The following is a 25,513-nucleotide window of genomic DNA, read 5'->3' on the forward strand; positions in this document are numbered from 1 at the left end:
TCACCAGGCTTCAAAGAGATATTCTCAAGGAACTAGCTGAAGTGGTCCAGGATCCTTCTGCTGCTGGGGCTCAAGAAAAGATTGCCTCACAGCTAGAAATCCTGAATACCTTATCCAACTCCTCCATGCGGCTCATATCCTATGCGGCCGATGGAGCGAGCAGGGCCGCAGGCACAGGAGTGGCTCTTAGGACGCCAAGCCTGGATGCGGCTTTGTAATTTTATGGACCCCTTTAAGGCGTCCTTCACCAATACCCCTTTGATGGTTCGGCTTTGTTCGGACCTCAGGTGAAGGATACCTTGACCAGGTGTGAGCAGGACGGTAAAACTCTTTCTGCCGTTGGAGTCCATTTTTCCACCCTTCTAGACCATATCCCAAGGGTCAGAAGGGAGGGAAGATGTGGTTCCATAAAGCCCAAGGAGCTACACGGACACACGTGGTCAGTTTACCCCAGAGGCAGAGGGGTAACAATAATAGACGCCGCCCTAGAGGCAGGGGTGTCCTCAGAACCAGGGCAACAGGGAGTCTCTTCCTGAGAAGCCCTTTCAGCACCCTGAGGTGTTGCCCGACTGTCCACCCTTGGAGGCAGTCGGGGGAAGGATTTCGCTGTACCCAGTAGCCTGGCATTCCCTTTCACAAGATATGTGGGTACAGTCGATCATATCCGAGGGTTACAAAATCCCTTCGAAGGTATCCCACCTCAACAATCCCTTCCAGACATCTCACCCGGTCAAAGGGATTTGGCAGAACAGGAGGTTTCAAAGCTCCTAGAAAAAAGAGCCGTCCAGACTGTTCCGGCAGACCAAGTAGGATCCGGCGTCTACTCGAGATTCTTTTTGGCCCCCAAAAGGACGGGAGATTGGAGACCAATATTAGACCTGAGCAGTCTAAACAGATTTGTCAAGAAGGTAAGATTCTGGATGGTCACGCTTCAGTCCATTCTGCCCTTTCTGGGCAAGGACAACTGGATGTGCTCTATAGACCTTCAGGACGTGTACTATCACATAAAGATTCAGAGGCGCTCCAGAAGGTTTCTCCGCTTTCGGCTAGGGACCAGTCATTACCAATTCAGAGCCCTGCCCTTTGGCCTCACTTCAGCCTCCAGAGTGTTTACCAAATGTATGGCAGTGGTCACAGCTCATCTGAGACGTCAAGGATTCCAGGTGTTTCCTTATTTAGACGACTGGCTCCTCTTCGCCACCACCAGGTGTCAGCTTCTTCAGACCAGAGACTACACTCTGCAGCTATGCAGGAGTTTGGGAATTTCAGTGAATTTCGAAAAATCTTTTCTGCGGCCTTGCCAATCTATCACCTTTATAGGCGCATAATTAAACACCGTCAAAAGGTTAGCCAGACTAACAGATCAAAGAATTCTGGACATCCAAAAATACGTTCGGATTTTATTGCAGAGCAGCAAAGTCAAAGCCAGGCTGATACTAAAGGTTCTAGGTCTTATGGCTGCGGCCATTGTTCTTCTACCACTGGCTCGCTTCCACATGCGTCTTCTGCAGTGGATGTTATTCACTCAGTGGTCATTCCACAGTCTTCCGATGAGGCACGAAATCTTAGTCACACAATCGTGCAGGACTCATCTGAATTGGTGGATATCTTCCCCTCTTCTTCATCAGGGCCGACCTTTTGTTCCCCCTCCTCCGGTTGCCACAGTTACTACGGATGCCTCTCTGATCGGGTGGGGGGGCATTATCAGGGCAGGATGGTCCACGGGACGTGGCAACCCATAGAATACCATCTGCACATAAATGTCCTGGAGATGAGAGCAGTGCTTTTAACATTGCAAGCCCTCAACGACTTTCTTCCCGTAGGGACTATTGCAGTACAAACGGACAACATGTCCGTGGTCTGGTACATCAACATGCAGGGCGGGACCAGGTCCTATCCGTTGTGTCGAGAAGCTCTCAGACTTTGGCAATGGGCAATCTCCTCTCATCGGTTTCTGATAGCAACGCACATCCCCGGCAGGTCCAACCTCTTGGCGGACAGGCTGAGCAGATCCATTCTCATGCCTCACGAGTGGTCTCTCAATCAATCTGTAGTGGACCAGATTTTTCTGAAGTGGGGCACACCTTGTTGCGATCTTTTTGCTACACCCCAAAACAACAAGTGCCCCAATTTTTTCACCCTCTTTCCCCTACCAGGCCAACCCCTGAGAGACTCTCTAACCCAGGAATGGCCCCGGGGACTTCTGTACGCTTTTCCTCCCTTTCCCTTGATTCCACAAGTCATTCAGAAAGCCACCATTTTGAGGGCCAAGTTGATTCTCATTGCCCCTTACTGGCCGACAAATTTGGTTTCCGTCTCTGCATCGTCACCTCCTGGTGCAGCCCTGGCATCTGGACCCAGTTCCGGATCTTTTGATCCACCAGTCGGGTCAACAGCACCGGGCCATTCATTCTCTCAACCTCACTGCTTGGTTGCTCCACTTCCTTCCCTAGCCAGGCTTCCGATGATCTCTGATTCGGTCAGAGACATCTTAGTGGCTTCTTTAAAGTCGTCCACCAGAACCGTTTATGCTAGCAAGTGGCGACGTTTTTCCATTTGGGCAAATTCCAGGAATATTGATCCCTTTACTGCTCCTGTGCATTCTGTTTTAGATTTCCTGGCTGACGTTTTTCAGTCAGGATCTTCTTCATCTACAGTAAAAGTTCAACTGGCTGCTATTTCCAAGTATCATGTTGGCTTGCATGATCATAACATTATGTCTCATAGGTTATGCAAGGCCTTTCTGAGAGGAGTTTTTCTCCTAAAGCCGCCGATAAAGCATCCTCCTCCGCAATGGGATCTAAATTTAATGTTGGCATCCTTGATGTTACCTCCCTTCGAACCGTCTGCTTCATGTTCTTTGAAATTATTGACCTGGAAAACTATATTCTTACTGGCTGTCACTTCAGCAAGAAGGGTTTCCGAGATTCAAGCTCTCTGCATCCGTTCCTTACTTGGTTTTCATAAGGACAGGGTATCCTTAAGAACGAACCTGTCCTTTCTCCCCAAAGTTGTGTCTCAAACCAATATTAATCAATCCATAGATCTACCAGTTTTTTTCCCAAACTATTCTGACAGAGCTGAACAAAAGCTTCATTTTTTGGATGTCCATCGTTAGCTCAGGTACTATTTGCATAGAACGAAACAATTCAGGAAATCGGACCAATTATTTGTCTCCTATGCAGAAAACAGGAAAGGTCTCCCAGTGTCTAAAGTGACCTTATCCAGATGGTTGTCTTCCACCATTTCTTATGTGTACTCTCTCAGAGGCAAGCAACTACCTTCTAAACCGAAAGCACACTCAACCAGGAGTCTATCCACTTCTGCAGCCTTTCAGGATAGACTACCCATTGATACCATTTGTGCAGCAGCTACTTGGGCCACTCCTCATACCTTTGTCTCTCATTACAAGTTAGATTTGGCCTCCAGAGACAGGGCCAGTTTTGGTTCCACAGTTCTCAAGAGTCTGTTCCATTGAGCCACCTGGGATACAGGTGCTAGGGACGCGGTCCCATCCAGCAAGAATGAAGGCGAGATTGACAACTTAACATTAAGAAGTTATGTACCTACCCTAACGTTCCATGTTAGTTGTCTTCTCTCGCCTTCTTTCTTGCGTCCCTCCCTCCTTCCCCCTGGCCTGGACAGATCTTGAAGAGTTCCTATCAGGTTGTTTCCTCCTGAGCCTTCATTAGAGGACTCTTTATTATGAACTTGGTTTTCCTAAATATGTTAGGTTAGTCCTTAGCAGGGTAGGTTAGCTACCAAACGAGATCTGAGGTACTTCCGCCTTGCATCATGGGATACAGGGTTGCCTCAAGCTGGTAAAAGGAGTTCTCAAGCTAAGCAAGTGCCGAGTCGGAGCCGAGGATCGGCTCCGAACCCATCCAGCAAGAAAGAAGGCGAGAGAAGACAACTAACATGGAACGTTATGGTAGGTACATAACTTCTAATTTTAGATCTTACTTAGCTTCTTGTTCTTTCTATAAAGACATTATAAGATTTTTTTTTTATTATGGGCACAAATTCTTAAAAGTTAACATACAAAAGTATTTATTAAGACAAATTGGTTTAAATGGCTGGAATCTTAGATGGGTCTCAAATCTCCTTGCTTTTTGTTGAATAATGATAATATTTAACTAAAATGCTCTTTAGCATTGGCTTTGTTTAGAATTCCATTCTAAAACATCGCTGGTCAACAGCCTCTAGTACTCACAAGTCAGTGGTTAAATGGTTCAGCGTTTTCTGATCTGACAGTCATTCATCCTACCTGATTCTTGTAGTACTTTAGATGCCTGAAGGTGGAAAAAAGTTTCCATGTTGATTTTCATTGCTTAGAATTGTATCAGTACTGCTAAATACAATAAGTCTGTCTACCATCTAGTCTAAGGACTAGAGGGACCTGCTAGCTGTTAAAATGGCCTTTTTGTAGCAGAAATGTACTGGTGTACTGCAATAAAGGAAGTTGGAACATTTTCTTAACAGATGACATAGTTTTATCTTCTTTCTAGGCTACTTAGAACATACTGAGTAGAATTCACAGACAAATTCTGTAATTATGTTGCTAGAATGCTTTTGCATTGCTGGACATTGTAGTAGACAGACTTCCACTATATTAGATAGACTTCTGCAATGTTGTTATAATGTTTTTTGCATGCTTAATATTGTTTTTGTACTCTGTCTATACTTTTAGATACTTGTTTGTTTACTATTACTTTGGAGTTGCTTTTCTTGAGCTGAACCTGAAAATGGTCCGCCTGGATTATTGCTTTACTCTGGGTCAACAAATAGTAAATAAATAAACAAATAAAGTATCCCATGAGATGGCTGCATCTGTTTGATCATCTTTCACATCATTTAAGAATGTTGTCCTCTCAGCCATGCATGCTTACTAATATTTTCAGTGGTGATAGATGATGTCATGGATGTATGAGCAGGACTGTAGGGTTATGCGCATACCACTCTTAACAAAAGTAGTCATCAGCTTTTGTGCTGTACCGTGATATAATAAATGTGCTGTACCAATAGTATGTAGATGAGATAAATCTCTGCCTTAATGCCAAGTATGTCAAGGTATAAACACTCTTGCCGAGCCTGTCCACAAACCAAAAAACTTTAAGAGGAGCTAGTAAAGTTTTGTATAGTTCTACAGCCAGTGTCCTCCATTCTACTGGCCAGCAGGTAAAATGTAACTTTCTTTATGCTGAGGACCAATGTGAGTGCATGCTTCTGGACATCCATGATTCTCAGTAGGATTACATAACTCTTTGGTGAGTTCAAGTCTTCTGAGTCCCCATACTAATAAATGCATTTCTGGGACTTCATCCAGATGGTGCTAATGTGGTAGGACAAATTAACCCCCCCCCCCACACCTGAATGAATGAACTAATGCTGACCATCAGTCTCACTCTTGTGCTGCTGGTTACTCCACCACTTAGGACAAATCAACCCCCCCCCCCCCGAATGAATGAACTAATGCTGACCATCAGTCTCACTCTTGTGCTGCTGGTTACTCCACCACTTAGGCTGCTAATCAGACCTAGTTTTTCTAAGGCATAGTTAAGACTCCATCTATGTGCTATGGAGTTGCACTGTGGCTGCTCCAGTGCAGTTTGCAATATTGTGCTTTTGAAGAAGATATCTCTTTATCAACTTAGTTGTAGACCTCTCTCTTCAATTGTATTGTTTCTATAAAAGTTATAGCTTCATAAAGAGAGTGCAATAATAAATACTGGTGATCATCCACCTCTGGCTGTAAAATCTTAATAGAACAAACTTTTTCTATGCAATCTGGCTGTAAAATCTTAATAGAACCAACTTTTTCTATGCAAAAATCTTACTCAGATGAAAAAGAGTGCAGAGGAAATATCACTTTTTGTCAGCAGCCTGCAAAAGGTTAGTAGAAATACAGAGAACCAATGAATGTGTTTAGCTTGGCACTAATGGATTGTGTACCCTGTTCAGTGTATGGTAGACTGATGCTAGTCTTTTCAGAGCCTGCAAATGAGTTTTGCAGCTTCTTTCATCTTTTTTAAAATATTTATATGCCAGTCTTCAATAATCTCTCAAAGGTAATTACGAGAGTGGAAGCTCAGAGAATGCTGCCAGCTGTACTCACAAATGCAGTGGTGGCTATTGTATCACCATCTTAAACTAGCCCATCAGCAGTTCTGTCTGCTTTTGTCCAAAAAGCCAAAAAAAAAAAAAACTGTCCAGCACCCTTATTTCTGCTACCAGAAGTTAACAGAAAAATAAATAATTAACTTCTAGTTTTATGCTATGTTGTATTACTTTTCAGTCTGACACACAGATAATGTCACTGTTAAAGACAAGATTATTTTTGCCAGTTAGGACAGTCATTATGACTGCTTATAGCTTCTAGGGAACATTACTTATATGCATAATATAGTACATTTTGTATGTATTTGCATGCGCATATAGAAGGGAAGTTTGGATGACTCAATGTTAAACTTATAGACTTCTGTAGTATTTGCTACTGAATCAATCACTGATGCTTAGCTATCCCCAGATTCTGTGACACAGACAGCCAAAGTTGAATAGTTCTGTTATACATACATATGTACAAATATTTCAAGCATGGGTATTAATGCCCTTCTAGCTTGCCAATATACCAAAACGTTCGTTTCAATAATAAGTGTCCAGGCTGTTCTTAAAAATATCTAAACTAGTACTTGCTTTAATGTAATTTGGTAGCCTGTTCCATGCATAAGCTATTCTGTCAGAGAACCAATTAGTGCACTTCTCATTCTTATAGAATCTTCTACATAGATTGTCTGATGATTCTCTAGTACTTTTTGATAACCCCAAACATTCCCAGAGGTAGTTGCCTCTAAATGCCTTATACACCTAAATAAGATCTCCTCTTAGATATCTATAAGAGACACTGTACAAGTTTAGATATTTTAGTCTTTCATAATAACTTAAACTTTCAAATCCACAGATGCTCTAGGTATATTTCAACTGTACTCTTTCCAGTTTACTCACACTTGTTTTCTTATAGGGTTTCCATATTGTTATTCCATACTAAGTTTGGGTCTAATGTAACTAGCAAACAATGACTTCATCATTTTTGATTTCCTAGACTTTATAAATATTTTATACAACCTATAGTTCTGTAACTATCATTAACCAATTGATTGATATGATTAGAAAAACTCATAGCTGAAACTACCCATATACCCAGGTCCTTAAATGAGTCTACAGTTTCAATCACTGTGTGCTGTATTAAATATTCACCTTTCAATTTATGTCACCCAAATCTCACATGCTTAGATTTTGATGTATTATCAGCATATTATTATCCTGTGCCCAAATGGTCAATTTAGTCAAGTTATTTTTCAGACATGCCTTATCTGTAACACATATAATCAATTTGCCCAATTTCAGGTTGTCTGCATATAGACTGTAGAACACTTCAGATGAAAACATAAGGTCTGAAAGATACAATCTAAACAAGTAAGGGCCTAGGACAGAGCCCTGTGGGACACCCTGACTGTAACCAAGGATTTCAGCTGTCCAGTTACTGTATGATACTTGCCATGTCCTATTTGTAAGCCATGTAGCTATTCATCTTATCAAGAGTACATCAATACCTAGTTGTACTAATTTATTGATCAGTGTTTTGTGTATGATCCTGTCAAATGCTGAAGTTAAATCTATATAAGTTACATCACAGCACAATTTTTCATTCCTAGCTGCTATTATATTGTTATAGAACATCATGTTACAGGTGATAATAGATCTATTTTTAACATATGCATGCTGATCATAGGATCATAGGAGGTTACTAGGCTATTGGCCCTAAGGCCCTTATAAGTCTAGCCAAGAGTTTAGCCCATGTTTAGACAAATCAGCACCTGATGCCCCTGTCCATCAGGGACATGTGTGGAATCCCAGGGGTATATTTTCTGTTTCCATCCAGTTATCCAGGTTGCTGTTAAAAAGGGGTAAAGAGGTACTCTGCTTAACGTGGAGAGGAAGTCTATTCCATAGATGGGGGAGTCTCTGGGACACAAATATGTCCTGCCAACAAGTCTTTTTGATGTCGCAGACTAGGTTGAAGCTGCTATATGGTTTCAGTTCCCAACCTATCCAGTTCTGACAATAATTTATCCAATATTACCTTCTCCATTATTTTTCCACAACATCAAATTAGACTTAAGGGTCTGTATGACTCTGGATTTCTCCTATAACCCTTTCCCTTAAAGATAGGTTTAATATTCACATGTCTCCAATCTTGAGGAATCTCCCCATATTTATATGATTTAGTGAATAATAGATATAATAGTACCATAAGTTCTTGCTGAAATGTTCTCAGGTCATTGTTACTAATTCCGTCTACTCCCTGTGCTTTGTTTGGATCCAGTATGCACAATTCTTTTTCAATATAATCTAATTTGATTTTAGTATCTGGGGTTATCTGGATGTCACTAGGACAACTTATTACCCCTTTTGTAAAGCCAAACTGTTTTGCATATGATTTTGTAACTATATCTATAATATGTTGTGTCTGAGAATACATTTTAGAATCTGCCTACAGTTTATCAATTTGTGTGTCTTTACTCCTTCCACATATTATCTATCTATAAAAAGATTTTTACTATGCTCAATATATTTATATAATTTTTTTTCAAATTTTTCTTGATCTTGTCTCACAGTATGCTTAATCTGTTTGTCCAGCTTGTTTATTTCAGTTTTCGAAGTTGTAGTGTGACTTTTCTTCTATTTCTTACATTTGTTGTCTCTCACTTTAATCATATATATTGTTGTTATGGAGATATAGCCCCCAGATGTGGTATGCCTAGATCCTGATGTTAAACATTTTTTTTTATTTTTTGCACTGAAACAATTTCCCTTTCAAAACTTTCCACATTCCATCTGCAGTTTTTCCACTGAACACCTCACTCCAGTTAGTTTTACATAGTGACTGTTTTGCTTCCGTATCATCTGTAGTTAACCTTCTGTGCATTGGTTTAGATTTCGGTTTGGCAGAATTATCTAGCAACAAATTAACCTTTATAACCCCATGATCACTGCACATCAATGGTGGTAAAACTTGAAGTTAACAGTAATTTCTTTAGGAACACAAACAATGCATAGTATGTTCCATCCCCTGGTAGGTATTTTACAATCTGAAGCAATTGTTGATCCTAAATATACATTGTGAATAATTTCCTTACTAACATTGTTAATCAATATTATTCCAGTTAGTTTCTGGTAAATTTAAATCCCCAGCTATTATTAGTCTTCCTTCCTGTGTTTCATGCAAGAAATGTATGAATTTCTCTAGGTCATCTGCACTTGACTTAGGTGGTCTTTATACTCCAACAATTGATATATGTTCCAGGGTTGTCTTTATTATCACAGTTACACAGTCTATAGTATTGGTGTTATCACTGAACATGTAATAATCACAGGTCTCATAACTATCTTTAATCCTTAAAAAGGTGAACACTGGTTTAACGACTAAAACCACATAATCCTGACCGGCAGAGCTCCAATAAAGGCTGTCCCTCCTCAAACAAGTACACAGTAGTGTAACAAACATGATAATCATGGATTAAAGGATTAAGGATTATCATGTTTGTTACACTACTGTGTACTTGTTTGAGGAGGAATATGTTTAATCCTTATCATAACACCTCCACCTATTTTTTTTTGTTAGAATGCCTGTTACAGTAAAACATTTATATCCTGACAGAAGTGGTTTCCAGTCATTGTTCTTTAACCATGTTTCACAGACAATAACAACATCAACCTTGAGGGAACATAACAAATTTTCCAATAAAAAAAACTTATTTTTAATGCTCCTAGCATTAACAGTCTTCAGAGATGCAGCAAATGGTGCTATCTGCGAACTGTTAAATTTTCAGCCTGGCAAACATCCTGCCTAGTACTTGTTAAATATTGCAAAATATCTGCTGCAAAAATTCTCATTCCTGATCTTGACAAATGCATGCCATCCTGTCTGAACATGTGTGCCCAAAACTAGGCTTGGATGCTCTACACTTTTCCATTTTTAAAAACAGGACATTTTTCCATGTAGGTATTTACCCAAAAAATCTTTTCATTCACAGTAACCTGACTATCCTTTCTATTGGTAATTTGTGAAAAATATGTCCTACAAGCTATACTATCTAAGAGGGCTGTCAGTTCCCTACTAACTGTCAGAGAATCCTTGCGGATGACATCCTTTATACCGACGTGAATAAAAATGGATTCATACTTCTTTACATTAAGGCGTTCCAAGGCTTGTCTCACATCTTTTATTTTTGCTTCTGGCAAGCATAACACTATTTGATGTTCATTATCTTCTCTGCAAATATAAGTATCAATTCCTCTAAGAATTAAATCTCCAATTGCAAGAATATCTTTGCAAGCCAAATCTGAAGAATCTTCAACTTCTGATACAGTAATATTTGCTCTATCAATTGTTATGAAGGATAGATCTTCACCATCATTAGTCTTATTAATCCCACTGTTTTCATTGTGTATTAAATTCTCATCCAGTTGGTATTGTAAATCTATAGCTTGAGCCAAGTAGTCAACATCTGCCTTTCTCTGCTTTTTTCTTACAGCAATGTTCATCAATTCTTTCATGTTCAATTTTGATTTCTTCCTTTTTACCTGAACCGTGCCTCTTTTTTCTACCTTCTCTTTTGGAAAAATGATACCTTTTTCTGTAGACTGAAGGTTTTCAGACAGAAAAATGTTATCATTCCCTGTAACCTGTGTCTTACATAACAAAGCAGTGTCCTTTTTAGTGCATATTCTCTTTCCTTTACAGTCATTAATCATTTTCTTTTTCTTCCTTATTATTTGTTGTGAACCTCTTTCTTTCTTTCTGTTCTTGTTTCCTTCTAAACAAACTGGATCCTCAGATTGCTGAATACTTGCATCCAGAATTCCAAAGTTGCCAGGGGCACCGTCTTGTTTCATAAGGGTTTAAATGATCTTTGCAGACAATAGATGGATCATTTCCTAAATGTGTTCTATTTGTTCTTTGCCTAACATTATTTATTTCACCAGTCCAGTCATTAATATATGAAACAACAGTTCTCCAAGCCATGCCAATTGCACAAGTGCTATCATCATCATTGTCTAGATTTACTTCTGACAATGGCAAGCAAATCGTCGAACCTTTGACACGAGAACTACAGATCACCAGTGTTATCAGCTGTTACCTTTAAATATGCATAGCATTTATTACACTGTACAAGATATTTGTGCATTAGCAAAACGTTAATTGCATACTCATTTAAGGAATCCATGTTCAGCTTCAAATGAATAAAATATTGTAAAAGAAAAGAATAATCAAAATCAGTAACCACAGAATTCAAAGAGAGCTTAAATCAACTTCTATGACAAAAAAAAATAAAAAATCACACGAGCAATATTCAATTAAATACTAACATACAGTAAAGTTGTTCTGACAATACAAGTTTTGCAAGCCAGAAAGAAAGTTGTAATTCCTTTATGTCGTGCTGCAGCTTCTGCTCACTATCATTCGCAGTCAGTAAAGATCAATAAATCACAAATCAAGGTGGGATTGTTTAGTTATGCTCAGGAATTTACTCTCTGCAGGCTGTATGAATTTATAGCTGTCTAGGCCCCTTGGAGTGGCTAGATCTTGCCTGTCTAAAACCTTTTCCTTTCTAACAACCAACAGTGAAATTAAAGGTAAAAACAAAATATGAATCAAAGTAAATCTTGTTAACAAGCTAGCATTTCCTATGTACAAACAGTGAAAAACATTGATAACAAATAAAATATAAATTGAAATAAAACTTCTCTTACCAGTCGGCTCCAAAGTAAATCACAAACCAAGGTAGGATTGTTTAGATATCCTCAGGATATAGGTCTATATCATTTAGGCAGGTGTTAACATTTTGAAAACTACTAAGTTTCAGCCATAGGGTCCCTTAGCAGTGACTGTGGTGCTGCAAAACATTGAAGCCCTGACTTTCAAAACCCCATCCAAAATCACTTTCTTACAATTATCTCTGCACTGCATTATACTAATCATCTATCGCTCCTCTCCATTAAACTCTCCCCTTCTTTTCCTTCCTCTACTGACAGTCCTCCTCATTTCCTTCTTGCTTGCTTTACTTTATGTGGCTCTCACACAAGCAAGCTTCCCACAAGACAGTATACAAAAGGAACAACTTATTGTTGCAATGTGACTTGTTACAGCTGACTGACACTAAAATGTGTGATTGCAAAACTGATCTGCTGTAGAAACCTGAAATGGAGTGTTGGTGTAGTTAAAAATAATTTCGATAGTGGATTTCTGCCCCCCCCCCATGCCTGCTACCTACATATCTCATCTCCACGACTGTTTTACCTCAGAACCAAGTGAGTTCTCCAAGATGCAGAATCCTCAATCCAGGTTTAAAATTTGCAACAGTTGCAGTTTTTTGATCACACATTTTAGTGTCAATCGCTATTTCCTCATTTCTGTCTGCTACCCACTTAGTCATTGTACCATTGTAAGCAAGCAGATACCATGCATACTATATTAGCAACACTGCTATACTAGAATTACAAAGTATAAATAAAATATAGTAGCAAACATTCAAACAAATCATATACAGTCCATTAACCACCTGCCACAAAAAAGTGTTGTATGATTTAACATGATCGCACACAAAGTAAAAACAAAAACTGCCATTATTTTTTAAATTGGCCTTATTGTAGTGAAAACATAAAAATCAAAAAAATCATCACATTTTAATCATAACTATCTATTTTTTTATTGAAGTGCAATACTTAATAAAAAACTCTTTCATTTGCATATTTATACAGGTGAAGTGAGACATTCAATATGTTAAAGAAAACAATTTACAAAATAAATAACACCAACCTTTATGACTAGTGGAGCCAGTCAAGCATTCTTTCACATTACTGAGTTCTGAAATCAAATACATCAATGGAGTGGTATGGTTCCCCTGTCAGAACAAACAGAGCCTTAAGGGCCACAGTATTATTATTATTAATGAAATTATCATTGCCACACCCTCAGGATTAAAGATGTTAGCCCCCCCCACCCCAAGGATTAACAGATTGTAGGATCTGGATGCCACTTGTAAATTCACAGTGTCCCCAGCAGCATCAAAGAGGGTTGAAGGGGATTTCACCAAACATTAATAGAGCCAGGCATCAAACATGATTAACAAAGTCAATCTTAGCAGGATTAGGAACATTGTTGGTTAACAGATGTCAGGGCGATCTCTGCAATACTGGATTGGGGGTCTCAACATAGTTATGAAACATCAAAAGCCATATTATGTGTAACAGAATTCTGAAATCCCATCAGGATTAACAAAAGAAAAGCAGCAAAACAGAACGCCACTGGAATCGCTTATCCACACACAACAGTCAACTCAAATCCTTGCTCAAATGGGAATAACTTCTTTTCACAACAATGGTAAACTATTAAAACACCTTTAATCCACAAAACATTAAGCGCTTTCACCCACTCATCGTGAGCTTCATCAGAACGTTCAAACAGCTGATGTAGAATGTTTAAAAATACATAAATAGCGCCAAAAACACTAATCAGCTCCTTAAAGCTGTTATGCCCTAATAATACATTAACTATTCAAATCTAATAGACATAATACTACCCTAAGTAGCTGACAACACTGTAAACAATATTTAAATATAAAAATGTTACAAATGTTATAAAATATACACAATATACATATTGTAACAATCCCAGCATATTATATACTAAAAAATGTTGTATACTAAAAATATAAAGTCAATACCCCATCTATAATAAGGGTTTGACTGGTATGTGTTCATTTAACCCTGGTGGGGTCGCTGCATCAGATAAAGAGGAAAGTAATTTGGTGAACAATAATGTTTTAAAAAAGAAAAGCAGCTTTATGCCAATGATGAATCCCAATGTACAGATATACGATAGGCTGGTAACACAGCAGATATATCAGTTTAACAACCGTAGCACTAGGAAAAAACTAAAACACAATTTAACAGTGGATGAAGCTGAAGTTTTGGAAAAACTTAGAACAGACAATAGTATACGGGTTATGAAACCTGACAAGGGAGGAGGTATTGTGATATATGACACATTGGAATATAGTATAAAAATGCATGACATCCTTCATGGTTCAGGCAACTATGAAACAGTATCTTTGAACGAGGTTAACATTGCTTACAGGAGGATAGATTTACATATTGAAGAGTTTCTGTTGGACAGACGGATAACAGAGGATTTATATAATTTTTTAAAGGTTGAACATCCCATTTTGGCGACCCTTGTGGGTATACCAAAAGTCCATAAAGATGTTATCAATCCACCATTCAGACCAATAATATCTGGTAGTAAATCCAAAACTTTTCCATTAGGAGTGGCAGTGGATTCTATGCTTAAACATATTTATAGGAACATCGCTCATATGGTTAAAGATTCCTGGGAATTTTTAATGAATTACCCAGTGCACATATTGAGTAAAGACCTGTTATTCACATCTCTTGATGTGATTGACTTATTTTCATGCATTCCAAGGAATGAAGGAATGGAGGCCTTTACCAATAGCATTAGAAAGCACAGTTCTCTTGATTGGGATAAGATTTGTTTGATTACAGAACTTATGTCCATAGTACTGGACCACAATTATATATACTACAAAGGTGAACTGTTCAGACAAATAAAAGGAGTGGCTATGGGGGCAGCATGTGCCCCCATTTTTGCAAATCTTGTAATGCTTGACTGGGATGAGGAGAAAGTATTTAAAAGTAAATATTACAGCAACATTAAATACTATTCTCGATTCTTAGATGACATCTATATTTTATGGGAAGGTGATCAGGATTCCTTTAACACCTTCATGGAATATCTAAACAGTAGTAGTGAATTTATTGAAGTTCACATCTGAGAGTAGTGCTACAGGAGTGGCGTATTTGGATACTTACATTGCCAATGATGGAAATGGCTTTAAGTCAAGGATTCATAGAAAAAACACTTTTTCTAACTCATATGTAGAATTTAATAGCAATCACGCAAGGAAATTAATGTACAATATCTACAAGGAGCAATGTATTAGAGCATTGAGAATGATATCTAATTATGCGGATATAGTGGATGAAGTCAGATATATTTTTGAATTATTCAGAGATAGGGGATATGACCTTCAAATGATGAGAGAAGTTACTGCATATGTAATTAGTGAAAGGGGAAAAAATATGTCCCTTTGTTAGGAGCAAAGCATAACATCGAACAAATAAATAGTGACATAAGGATAGAAGGAAGCAACAATAAGACATTTAATAGAGCTTGTATTTTGGAATATGGCCCACATACTAATCAAATTAAAGAAATCCTTTGTAGAAATTGGTATATATTACTGACAGATCAGGAAAAGTTGGACATTTTGGGTCCTAAACCGACATTTGTATATAAAATGGGGAATAATTTGAAAAAAAACTCTTAGAAAGAGGTATGGAAGTAAAAAAGACAGAGAGAGTTACACACACATCGAAATGTGGTGCATGTAATCAGTGTTTCGCCATCTATGAAGATACAGGGGTGACACTGAAAAACATCAACAGGACAAAAATTTGTTTTAAACAAGGCAATTGTAATACCAAATTGGTCATATATCTAGCCAAATGGATGGCATGCTCAGCATACTATATTGGAAAAACTGAGAGAAATTTCAGGAAGAGAATTTACTCTCATTTATATAGTATCAGAACTAAGGACCAAAATAATGCACTGTTTAAACATATAGAAAGTCAAGGGGACAAGCACTACTTTAAATTTGCCATCTTGGAGAATGTGGTGATTAACCCAAGGGGTGGCAGCAGTAAAAATTTATTAGCTTACAAAGAGGTGTGGTGGCAGTTGCTAACTGATGCAGCGACCCCACCAGGGTTAAATGAACACATACCAGTCAAACCCTTATTAGAGATGGGGTATTGACTTTATATTTTTAGTATACAACATTTTTTAGTATATAATATGTTGAGATTGTTACAATATGTATATTGTGTATATTTTATAACATTTGTAACATTTTTATATTTAAATATTTTTTACAGTGCTGTCAGCTGCTTAGGGTAGTATTATGTGTATTAGATTTGAGTAGTTACTGTATTATTAGGGCATAACAACTTTAAGGAGCTGATTAGTGTTTTTGGTGATATTTATGTGTATTTAAACATTCTACATCAGCTGTTTGAATGTTCTGATGAAGCTCACGATGAGTGGGTGAAAGCGCTTAACGTTTTGTGGATTAAAGGTGTTTTAATAGTTTACCATTGTTGTGAAAAGAAGTTATTCCCATTTTAGCAAGGATTTGAGTTGACTGTTGTGTGTGGATAAGCGATTCCAGTGGCGTTCTGTATCGCTGTTTTCCTTTTATTTTTGTAACCGAACACCTCATTCAGTTGTTTCCATCAGGATTAATGATTAATTGAGCCGGATCCCCAGCAAAATTAATGGATTTACGGGATCAACAGTAGCACCAAATGCCAAAAATGTCCTCCCAGCAGCATTAACTGAATCATAGGTCACTTGAAATTCTGAAGCAAACATTCACCCTGCAAAACTCAATTTATCCTGTGTACTCATAATCTGAATATTTATTTGTTTCAGCACAGCCAGCGATGGGACTGGTTTGAAGGATTAACTGCCTTAGGTAGCACCTACAGGGCTAGAGAATTCATGGGAATCACATTGGTTTTACTGAAATCGTGAATCTTGTTTTTTCACAATCACCCATATAATTACTCTTGTCCTGTATACTGACAATCAGATTTTATTTTTCATTACAACCAGAATTATGTTTTGAAAGGTCAGAAGTAGTGCTAATGATGGAGATTTCTTTATCCTTTAGAGGCTGTCTCACATATGTACATAAGAGTCCGAAGATTTTGTTGCTTTGACAAACAATAAGCAAAAACATAAAAATAAGATAACTTGTAATGGCATGAGCCCCACCTTTTAAGCATGAGGTCCCTAGCAACTGCAGGTTTTAATGGAGGCTTAAACCAGCTATGAGGATAATGTGTTTACCCAAATTCTCCTGGTAATCACATCACTGCTGTGGCATTGGTAGCCAAAATACCTACATCCCCCTCACCCCATTTCAAGTGTCCACACTTAGATTCAAAGGTTCAAAGACGAGTACTAAGTTAGCTGCCCTTCTGGACCATTTTAAGCCTAGCCAGTTTCTCTCAAAGGTGAAAATTAAACCTTGTACCCTGTATGGGAGGTAAGCACCTTAACCACTGGTCATGAATCACATATTTCTATGGTAATCATTGCATTTATGTATTTATTGATATCCCCCCATTATTGTATTTTCTAAACATCTGAATCTATCCCATTGATTGCTGACTGTTCCTCCATGTGAGACTGTCAACTTCCACATAATTTTTTCCTGGGGCTGACTAAGTGACTCTCATAAATGAAACCAAAGAAATGCTTGACATGAAGGCATCATTCCATGATACCACATGCCATTTGGCAGCACTAAGAAGCAGCTGATGATATGTATTTTTCTGTAGATACTTGGGTTAGCAAAGCATCAATCCATAATTATTCTTCATAAATTACTATAAAATGTTTTCCAGATCTCTACTTGATATCAGAACAGTGGTGATTAAATCCCCATCCCTCTCCCAAGATGTGTGATCAAGCAATGGACAGTGATAATCCTAGAATCTTGCATATGGAATAGTCTTCCTCCCGATATTACATTACAAAAAATACTTCCACTTTCAATGAACTACTGAAGCCACACCTTCTCACCAGCAGACTATGTAACTGCAATGCCCCACCTTAAACCTTCACTATAGAGCAGCAATACTTGTTTCCTTAAGCCACTCATCCTGTGTGACAACATGGTCACTCCCTTTAAATTCTCTTGAATGCTGCTTGCAACTCAAGTATGTATATATGTAAATAGCTTACTCATATACTTCTATTATTGTCTTATGCTCTACTTAGCTACTAGTCATGTATCTCATGTGTTCTATCTCTTCCTGCAAAGCTATTACACCTTGTATTACAATGTTTAACAATTCTACTGTAACTTTTTACTATCTACACTAACTATTGTAACTACTGTACTTGTGGAGCTTTTCTCCCAGAGCCTCAGCTGAAAATGGACACCAGCTGTTCAGTTGGACAATCCCAGTAAACAAATGTCAAATAAAGAAATAAAATAAATATATATATTTTTTTTAGTTTTTAGTGAAGCATTGTTATCTTTAATTCAAAACATTAACGGATCACTATGGCTACAAACTCAAGAAAACGTATGCTTTTTATCTCATCATGATGTTCCAAGCTCTAGCCGTGCCTCTACAGCATTATTAATAGTATATATTACTGTTTCAGTTTTTTTAAACCCAAAATGACCTGATGAAGCACACAGTTATATCATCTTATTTAAGGGCTGATCCTTCCCTTTCTAACAAAGCACTCTGTTCTCAAAAGATGAGATTGCCATGCCTTATTATTTCATGCAAGATGTTCTCTGCATTTATTTAAAGTACTCAAAATTAACATCTACTTTGAGAAACACTTGACAGAGTATCTAAAACTTTTTTCCTCTGACACTATGTTTTTTGTTTTGTCATGCACACTTCAAAAAGCCTTTTTGTTTTCATCTGCAAAAAAAACAACATTCCCAAAGGCTTAATAAATTTATGGCATCATAGTGTGAGGGACAGATGGCAGCTTCCTCAAGACTCAAAACATTTATGACCCCTGTGAGTGAAAAAGAATGAGCATTCCTAGGCTACAGAATATAAAATAAAGTCTTTTGGATTTTCCCGGTTAGGGGTCGACACAGCGGAACTCTGGTCCGCTAATGATTGCCAATGGACTTTCGTGCAAGTCTGATGCCTGCACTTCTTCAGATAAAGCACATTCCCAAAAATCAATCCTTATATGCATCCATGATGCAATTAATTAAAAATTAGTCACAATTATTTAAAGGTATACACCACTTAAAATACATTCTATACTATATTCAATATAGACATTTATGCAAAAGAGTAAAAGATGTTTTATTAGAAAATAGCACAGATGTAAGTTTATATCATTACGTAACTATGCCAGCACCATTAACACCGGTATTGTTTGGTTCTCTGAAAATACACAAGGATTTGGCTAACCCACCTTTTAGGCCAATTGTGGATGGCAGGAAATCCATAACATATGCCTGTGCAAAATTAATTGACAGCAAACTCAAACCCATAATTAATAATGAACCAAAGATATGTAAAGATTTGTGGGATTTTTTGAAAAATATTAGTTGCCAGGAATTTAATAATTATTTAAATGTTTTAATTGTGGACATAGTAGACTTATACACAGTTATCCCTCAAAAGACAGGCTTAGAATGGGTAAGAGAATTGCTTATTCTGCATAGGTTAGAGCATGATGAAATCAATTTAATTGAAATACTGCTTGATTTAGTTTTAAGTAACAACTTTATGTTATCTGACAAACAGCTCTACCTGCAAAAAACAGGAGTTGCGATGGGGTCCCCCTGTGGAAGCACTTTTGCGAATTGTGTGATAGCTTTCTGGGAAAGGCAGTTTTTATTTAACAATACTATGTTTAAAGAGAAAGTGGCCTGGTACACTATATATCAAGATGATATGTTTTTTATATGGAAAGGAACAAAAGATTCTGCAGTTGAATTTATAGCAGCTATTTCAAAACAAACACAGTTTCTTAGATTCACATATCAGTTTGAATGTGATGTTATTAACTTTTTGGATGTGAGGCTAACCAGAGATGCAACATTTAATAGATATAAGGCAACCGTATTTAGGAAGCCCACCTATTCAAACGCATTTTTACATTTTAGCAGTAATCATCCTTACCACCAAAAAAGAGCGGTGGTAAAAGGCCAACTGGTAAGGGCATCCAGGGTGGTCTCTTTGAATGATGATTTTTTACAGGAATGCATGAACTTGAAGGGTATGTTTATTAAAAGAGGTTACCCTGTAGTGCTTTTCGAACAGATTTTTGAAGAAGTACTAATAAAAAGAAATAATGGACATTTTAAACCCATTTTATGTAAAGGATTTTTGAAGCAACGAGACATACCTGAGGGAGATGGGCTGGTTAAGTCCACCCATCAGTAAAATAAAATAAGCTGTACAACTACCTTTTCTATATATGCAATGCAATTAAACATGTTTTGAGTAAGAATTGGGCTTTACTACAAGAAGATTCTAATATTAGGAAAAGGGTAGGTAATAGCCCACATGTAGTGTATAGAAGAGGCCTCAACTTGAAAGCTTTACTAGAACGTAAAAATAAGATTAAGAGCACACATAACAGTTGGGCCATAAATTAATGTGGAAGATGCCAACAATGCCAGTATATTCTGGCAGGGAGTAAGTGTACCATAAAAGAAAAAGAATATCAGATTTACGGTAGATATAACTGTGACACAGCATGTGTAGTATATATTGCAATATGCCAGCTGTGTCCCAGTTATTATGTTGGAAAAACAGAGAGAGCTCTTAAGCAAAGAATATATGAACATCAGTACCACATTAGTGAAGGCACGACCATGAATACTTTAGCTAGACACATACTAGAATATCCATCACATAAATTCAAGCATGTTATAGCAGAATGTGTGTGTGTAAAGATATTAGAGGAGGCCCCTGGCAATTAATTCTAGAAGAAAGATAACTTATATGGCAAATCAATACTAATGCATATATGCACCCAGGACTCAAAGAATATGGTTCCATCAAATGTATTTTGAAATTAAAAGCTTTAGATAGGTGAGCTATATTGTATTTTTATTTAAACTATAATACCTAAATGGTTAATGGTTATCTCTTTGTTCAGTGGATTTTTAAGTGGTTTAAATGGTGAAGATTTTAAATCCTAATCAAATTATGGAATAAATTATTCTATTCTATTCTATTCTATTCTATTTTTATTTGGAAAATATTTTTAAGATGAAAACAATAGTGGTTTTAATATAATGTGTTTGTAGTTGGATATCCAGTTTCTTAGGAAAGAGTGGCAGATTTAATATATAAATGTCTATATTGAATATAGAATAGAATGTATTTTAAGTGGTGTATACCTTTAAATAACTGTGACTAATTTTTAATTAATTGCGTCATGGATGTATTTAAGGATTGATTTTTGGGAATGTACTTTGTCTGATGAAGTTCAGGCACTGGACTTGCACAAAAGCGTTAACAATAAACATGTGTTGGGATATTACAGCAAGCTGTCTTTTGTATTTAGTTGTTTTTTGTTTTTATTTTAATGATTGCCAGTGGATTTTTACGGTGCTAAGTTGCCAGCCCGATGCCCAACCTTCAAAGAAGACACACCCATTTACACATGCACCTACCTGCATGTCTTTAAACATCACTCGACCATGGGGAGGACATGTAGACTCCACACAAAAGGCGCTACAGCCGAGAATCGAACGGGAAAACCTCTTGCTGTGAGGTGACAACGCTAGCCGCTGCACCACCATGGCCACAGGCTACAGAATATAAAATGTGGTAGGTAAAATTATATGTGAGACAGTAAGGCACACTTTTAAGGAAAGATTTGTGCAAATTCATCCCAAAACATCTTGTGCACTAAGGAAGTTGAATAGCAAAGAAGTACTACAGAAAGGAAGAAAGAGTTAAGCCAAACATTTTTATATCTGCCCCCCCATGTGGAAAAATACAAGTTGCAAAAAGAAAACTGTGCGTTTAAGGCATTTTTGGTTTCAAGCAGCTAGGTTTTAAAACTGATTAGCTTGTTGTCATAGAGGAAAGGTGTCACTCATCAGTGCCAGCATCTAGCATTTGGAAATAAACTCTAGTTGTCAAAGCTTTGACCAGTAACAAAAGAACTAAGGTGTGTAGGGGTAATTCTCCTTCACTGTAGAATGGTTGATCTAAAAGAGATTGTTGAAGGTATGGCAGAGACTATTATCTTTCATTTGTTCCTCAACTGTCTCTCCTTGGGGTCCCTGGAGAAGATGGGTATGGAGCCAAGGACTGACAGGTTCTATAGTAAATATGGGTGAGTAGGTTCGAGGAGGCTTAGCTTGAAGAGCAGTCAGATCTGAGAATGTGTAATCTAAGTGCTTCCTCTCTGGATCAAAAGAAGCTGGATTTGATGTTTTTTTAATCTTCTGCAGAAGCTCTGTAGAGGAGCAGGTAGATATAGCAGCCTTCAGGGAGCAGTTGGGAGACTGTTTTTGATAGTCCTCCACCTCTGAAGAGGATTTCATAGGTTTACCAGGGGTTTAAGCCCCTGAAGAAGAAGAAGGTGGCAGCATCCCTTGAAGAACCAGTTTATTCCTTGTATCATTAAGTGCCCTTGAATTAAATGTGGCACAAATGGAGCAGTCAGTGCTGAGGTGTGGCACTCCAAGAAAGTACACACACTCCCTATGGGTATCAGAGTTAGGAATCTTATGCCCACAGAAAGTGCACTTTTTAAAGCCTGTTGGTTTGTTGGCCATTTTTGAAGAAAAAATAACAATGGCTGAGATAGAGATTTTAAGGCAGAAAATAGAAAAGGAACTTTGAAGTAAAGTTTTTGTTTTCTTTTCTTTTTACCTAACCCTCTAAAGGGTAGAAAAGTAGTAGGAGGTACAAACAAGTATCAACTATGGTACAGAAAAATGCAAGAACTAGGGGAAAAAGGTAAAAATACACACAAAAATAACAATTGGGAGAGGAAGGTGGGTAATTTTAAAGATGGAAGAATAAGTTAAAAAGAAAACAATACTTACAAAAAGTAGAAAAATATCCAGAAGAGCTGTCAGAGTAGAATCCGCATTATGGCAGCATACTTGATGTGAGGTACAGCTAGTTGAATCAGGGCATTATGGTTAGATTGAGGAGCTCATGAGTTGGATCTGAAAAGTCTGGTGAATGCAGTTGAGTCAGATCTGATAATGACCGAGAAAGAATGAAAAATGAGCAACACAGATGTATAGTTATGGTAAGTACATAACTTGAATTTGCCTCGCATGCACGCATGATAGTATGTCTTTTTACTTGACCAAATGCTTATAGACATTCTGCAGTACTCTCTGAAACTAAGCCCTACATCCTGAGGATTTTGGTGATGAGAATGGTAGATTTCCTGTAGAGTGTTTCCTAATGCAGCCATACAACAGGACCATAGGGAAAATGTAGCAGAGATAAAATACAGTATAGTCCTACAATGCATTCCCATTTGGACAAAAAAATAATTATTGAGTTTTATAATGAACTGTGTGTGTGTGTGTGTTTACATAGATGTTTACAGAATCATAATATAATTTTACTGCTGTCTCACTTTGTCTTTTTCAAATAGGCATTGAAGTTGGACCCCAGCCACAAGGAGTTCTCAGATATGATATCCTTGACAAAATGAAGAAAATTGTTACACATGCAATGGATTTCGTGCAGCTTTTTAATGAAGGTGAGGTTTTTGTGAGATCTTATAACAAACAGAAGATAATGAATCACTGTGCAGGATACATGTTTCTAGTTACCATGAAGTTTGAATGGTAGCAAAGCAATGGAGTACTAGTAACAGTGAAGTGAACCAACAGTACCTGCAGATGTTCAGTTGAGAACAGTGCACTACTTTGATAAAAAAACGTAAAATAACTGAGCTACACTGAAGTAGGCGACCAGCCAGTTGTCAGCTGTCTGCATCTGAGCCATCTGAGGCCTGGCCTACAACTAAATATAAGAATATTATTGGCTGTATTTCTGCACTTGCTAACTGTTATCAGTGTTTTTGCTGATTATTTCTGCATTTTTACTGTAAGTTTTGCCTGTTTTTCAACCTCTACATTTAATCTTGTGTTCTGGGCACTTGTACCGTGTAGCATTGACTAGCCATAGATCTTCCTGTGTCTAATTCTGTTTGTACTTGAATTGAGCACTAATCCCCAGCAACCTTTTTCTGGAGAGGCCCCTCTGCACCCTTGTGGCAGGAGGTGTGTGGATGCATCCATATTACAACATTGAAGCTTTAGTTAATCGAATAACTAAATCTAGATCTTGTAATACCGACAGCTAAAATTGTCAAATGGCCAGTTCAACCAAGGGAAACACTTCCCTTGGCCGAATCAAAAAAAAATCTTTACATTCAAAATCAAGTGGGGGACTTCACCCCCGGTTCTATATTGTATTAGCGAAAATCCTTTTAAGTGAATGCGAAAACACCAACACGTATTGCGCGAACCGCAGTTATGCCAAATGTACTAAACCGCAAAATTCAAAAAGTCGAAGTGTCATGGTTGGCCCATCTGCGGTATAGTTCAGTGAGGTAAGTGTGCAATGGTTATGGACCTTAGGGTTAGGGTGTGGGTTAAGGTAAGTGCATAGATAGGTAATGTATGTAAGGTTTAGTGTAGGGTTAGAATTAGGGTTTTGTTAAATGTATGTGTGTGGATTATTTATTTTGTTTTGGTATATCTCTGTAGGGTAAGTGTGTGATAGTTACAGACATTAGGGTTAGGGTGTGAGTTAAGGTAAGTGCATAAATTGTAATGTATGTAAGGTTTAGTGTAGGGTTAGAAGTAAGGTTTTGGTTAGTGTATGTATGTGGTTTATTTATTTTGTGTGGGTAGGCAGTATGTAGTGGGAGGTGGAGCTGGCCGACTATGGGGATTCGACTTTTTGTATGTCGCGGTTTAGTACGTTCGGCATTTTTGTGATTTGAGCAATACGTGTCAGTGTTTTCGCATTTGCTTAAAAGGATTTTCGCTATTATAATATAGAGCCTTCACCCCCTACACCCCCTACCTAAATATACAAACTCCGAGATCACTCCAAATTAGAGAAACAGGCATACTCCACAGAACGGCCAAGGGAAGTGTTCAACAATTTACGGTTTAGATATTACAAGTTCGAGCTTTGCTTATTCAATTAAGTAAAGCTTCAATCTTGTAATATAAAACCGTGTGGCTACAGACCCATCTGTTAAAGCTCATTGGAGTTGGGTTCTGTTGTGAGCTTTTGATTGGCTATTTTGCCCACCAGTAAGGTATTTTCATTTATTTTAAAAGCCTCATGTCTGCACGGGTTTACAATCTGTGCAGTGCCATGCACTATCGTGCACTAAAGCACACTAACATGCAGATCCTATTAATGTTTGCCAGGTATAAGAACAGTAAATTTTCCCGTAGTTGTAGTCTGTTCTCCAATGGGAACTTTTTTGGTCTACAGATCAGTACAACCTCTGAGCTACCCTTTCTGCTTCTCTTTATCTATACTAGTGGACTGCCCTTGAACCCCAACAGGCCATTTCCGGTCAGTCCCTGTTACCAACCACAAGTCCTACCTAGTAACATGGAAGGATAATACCCCATCATTTCTCCAGCCTACCTGGTCAAATTAGGCATCCTGAGGTAATGTAGCAATTGCCTCATGTGCACTGAAAACCCACTTCTTTTATGATATTCAAACTCAAGATGTGAGAGATGCATCTACACAAAAAACATAGAACCAATGCTCCCTCACT

At 37.8% G+C, this 25,513-nt stretch overlaps 1 protein-coding gene across 1 annotated transcript in view; it reads left to right on the top strand.

Moving 5' to 3' along the window:
- Positions 1-25,513, top strand: part of ASPA (aspartoacylase) — a 416,105-nt gene that overhangs the window by 312,665 nt on the left and 77,927 nt on the right. The window contains exon 4 of the mRNA XM_044054328.1: positions 23,351-23,458. Coding sequence (XP_043910263.1) covers positions 23,351-23,458 — 108 coding nt within the window. The remainder of the gene's footprint in view (positions 1-23,350; positions 23,459-25,513) is intronic.

This window comes from Protopterus annectens, chromosome 13.part0 (assembly GCF_019279795.1).
Source record: "Protopterus annectens isolate FY-2018-M chromosome 13.part0, PAN1.0, whole genome shotgun sequence".
NCBI classification, from domain to species: Eukaryota; Metazoa; Chordata; order Ceratodontiformes; family Protopteridae; genus Protopterus; species Protopterus annectens.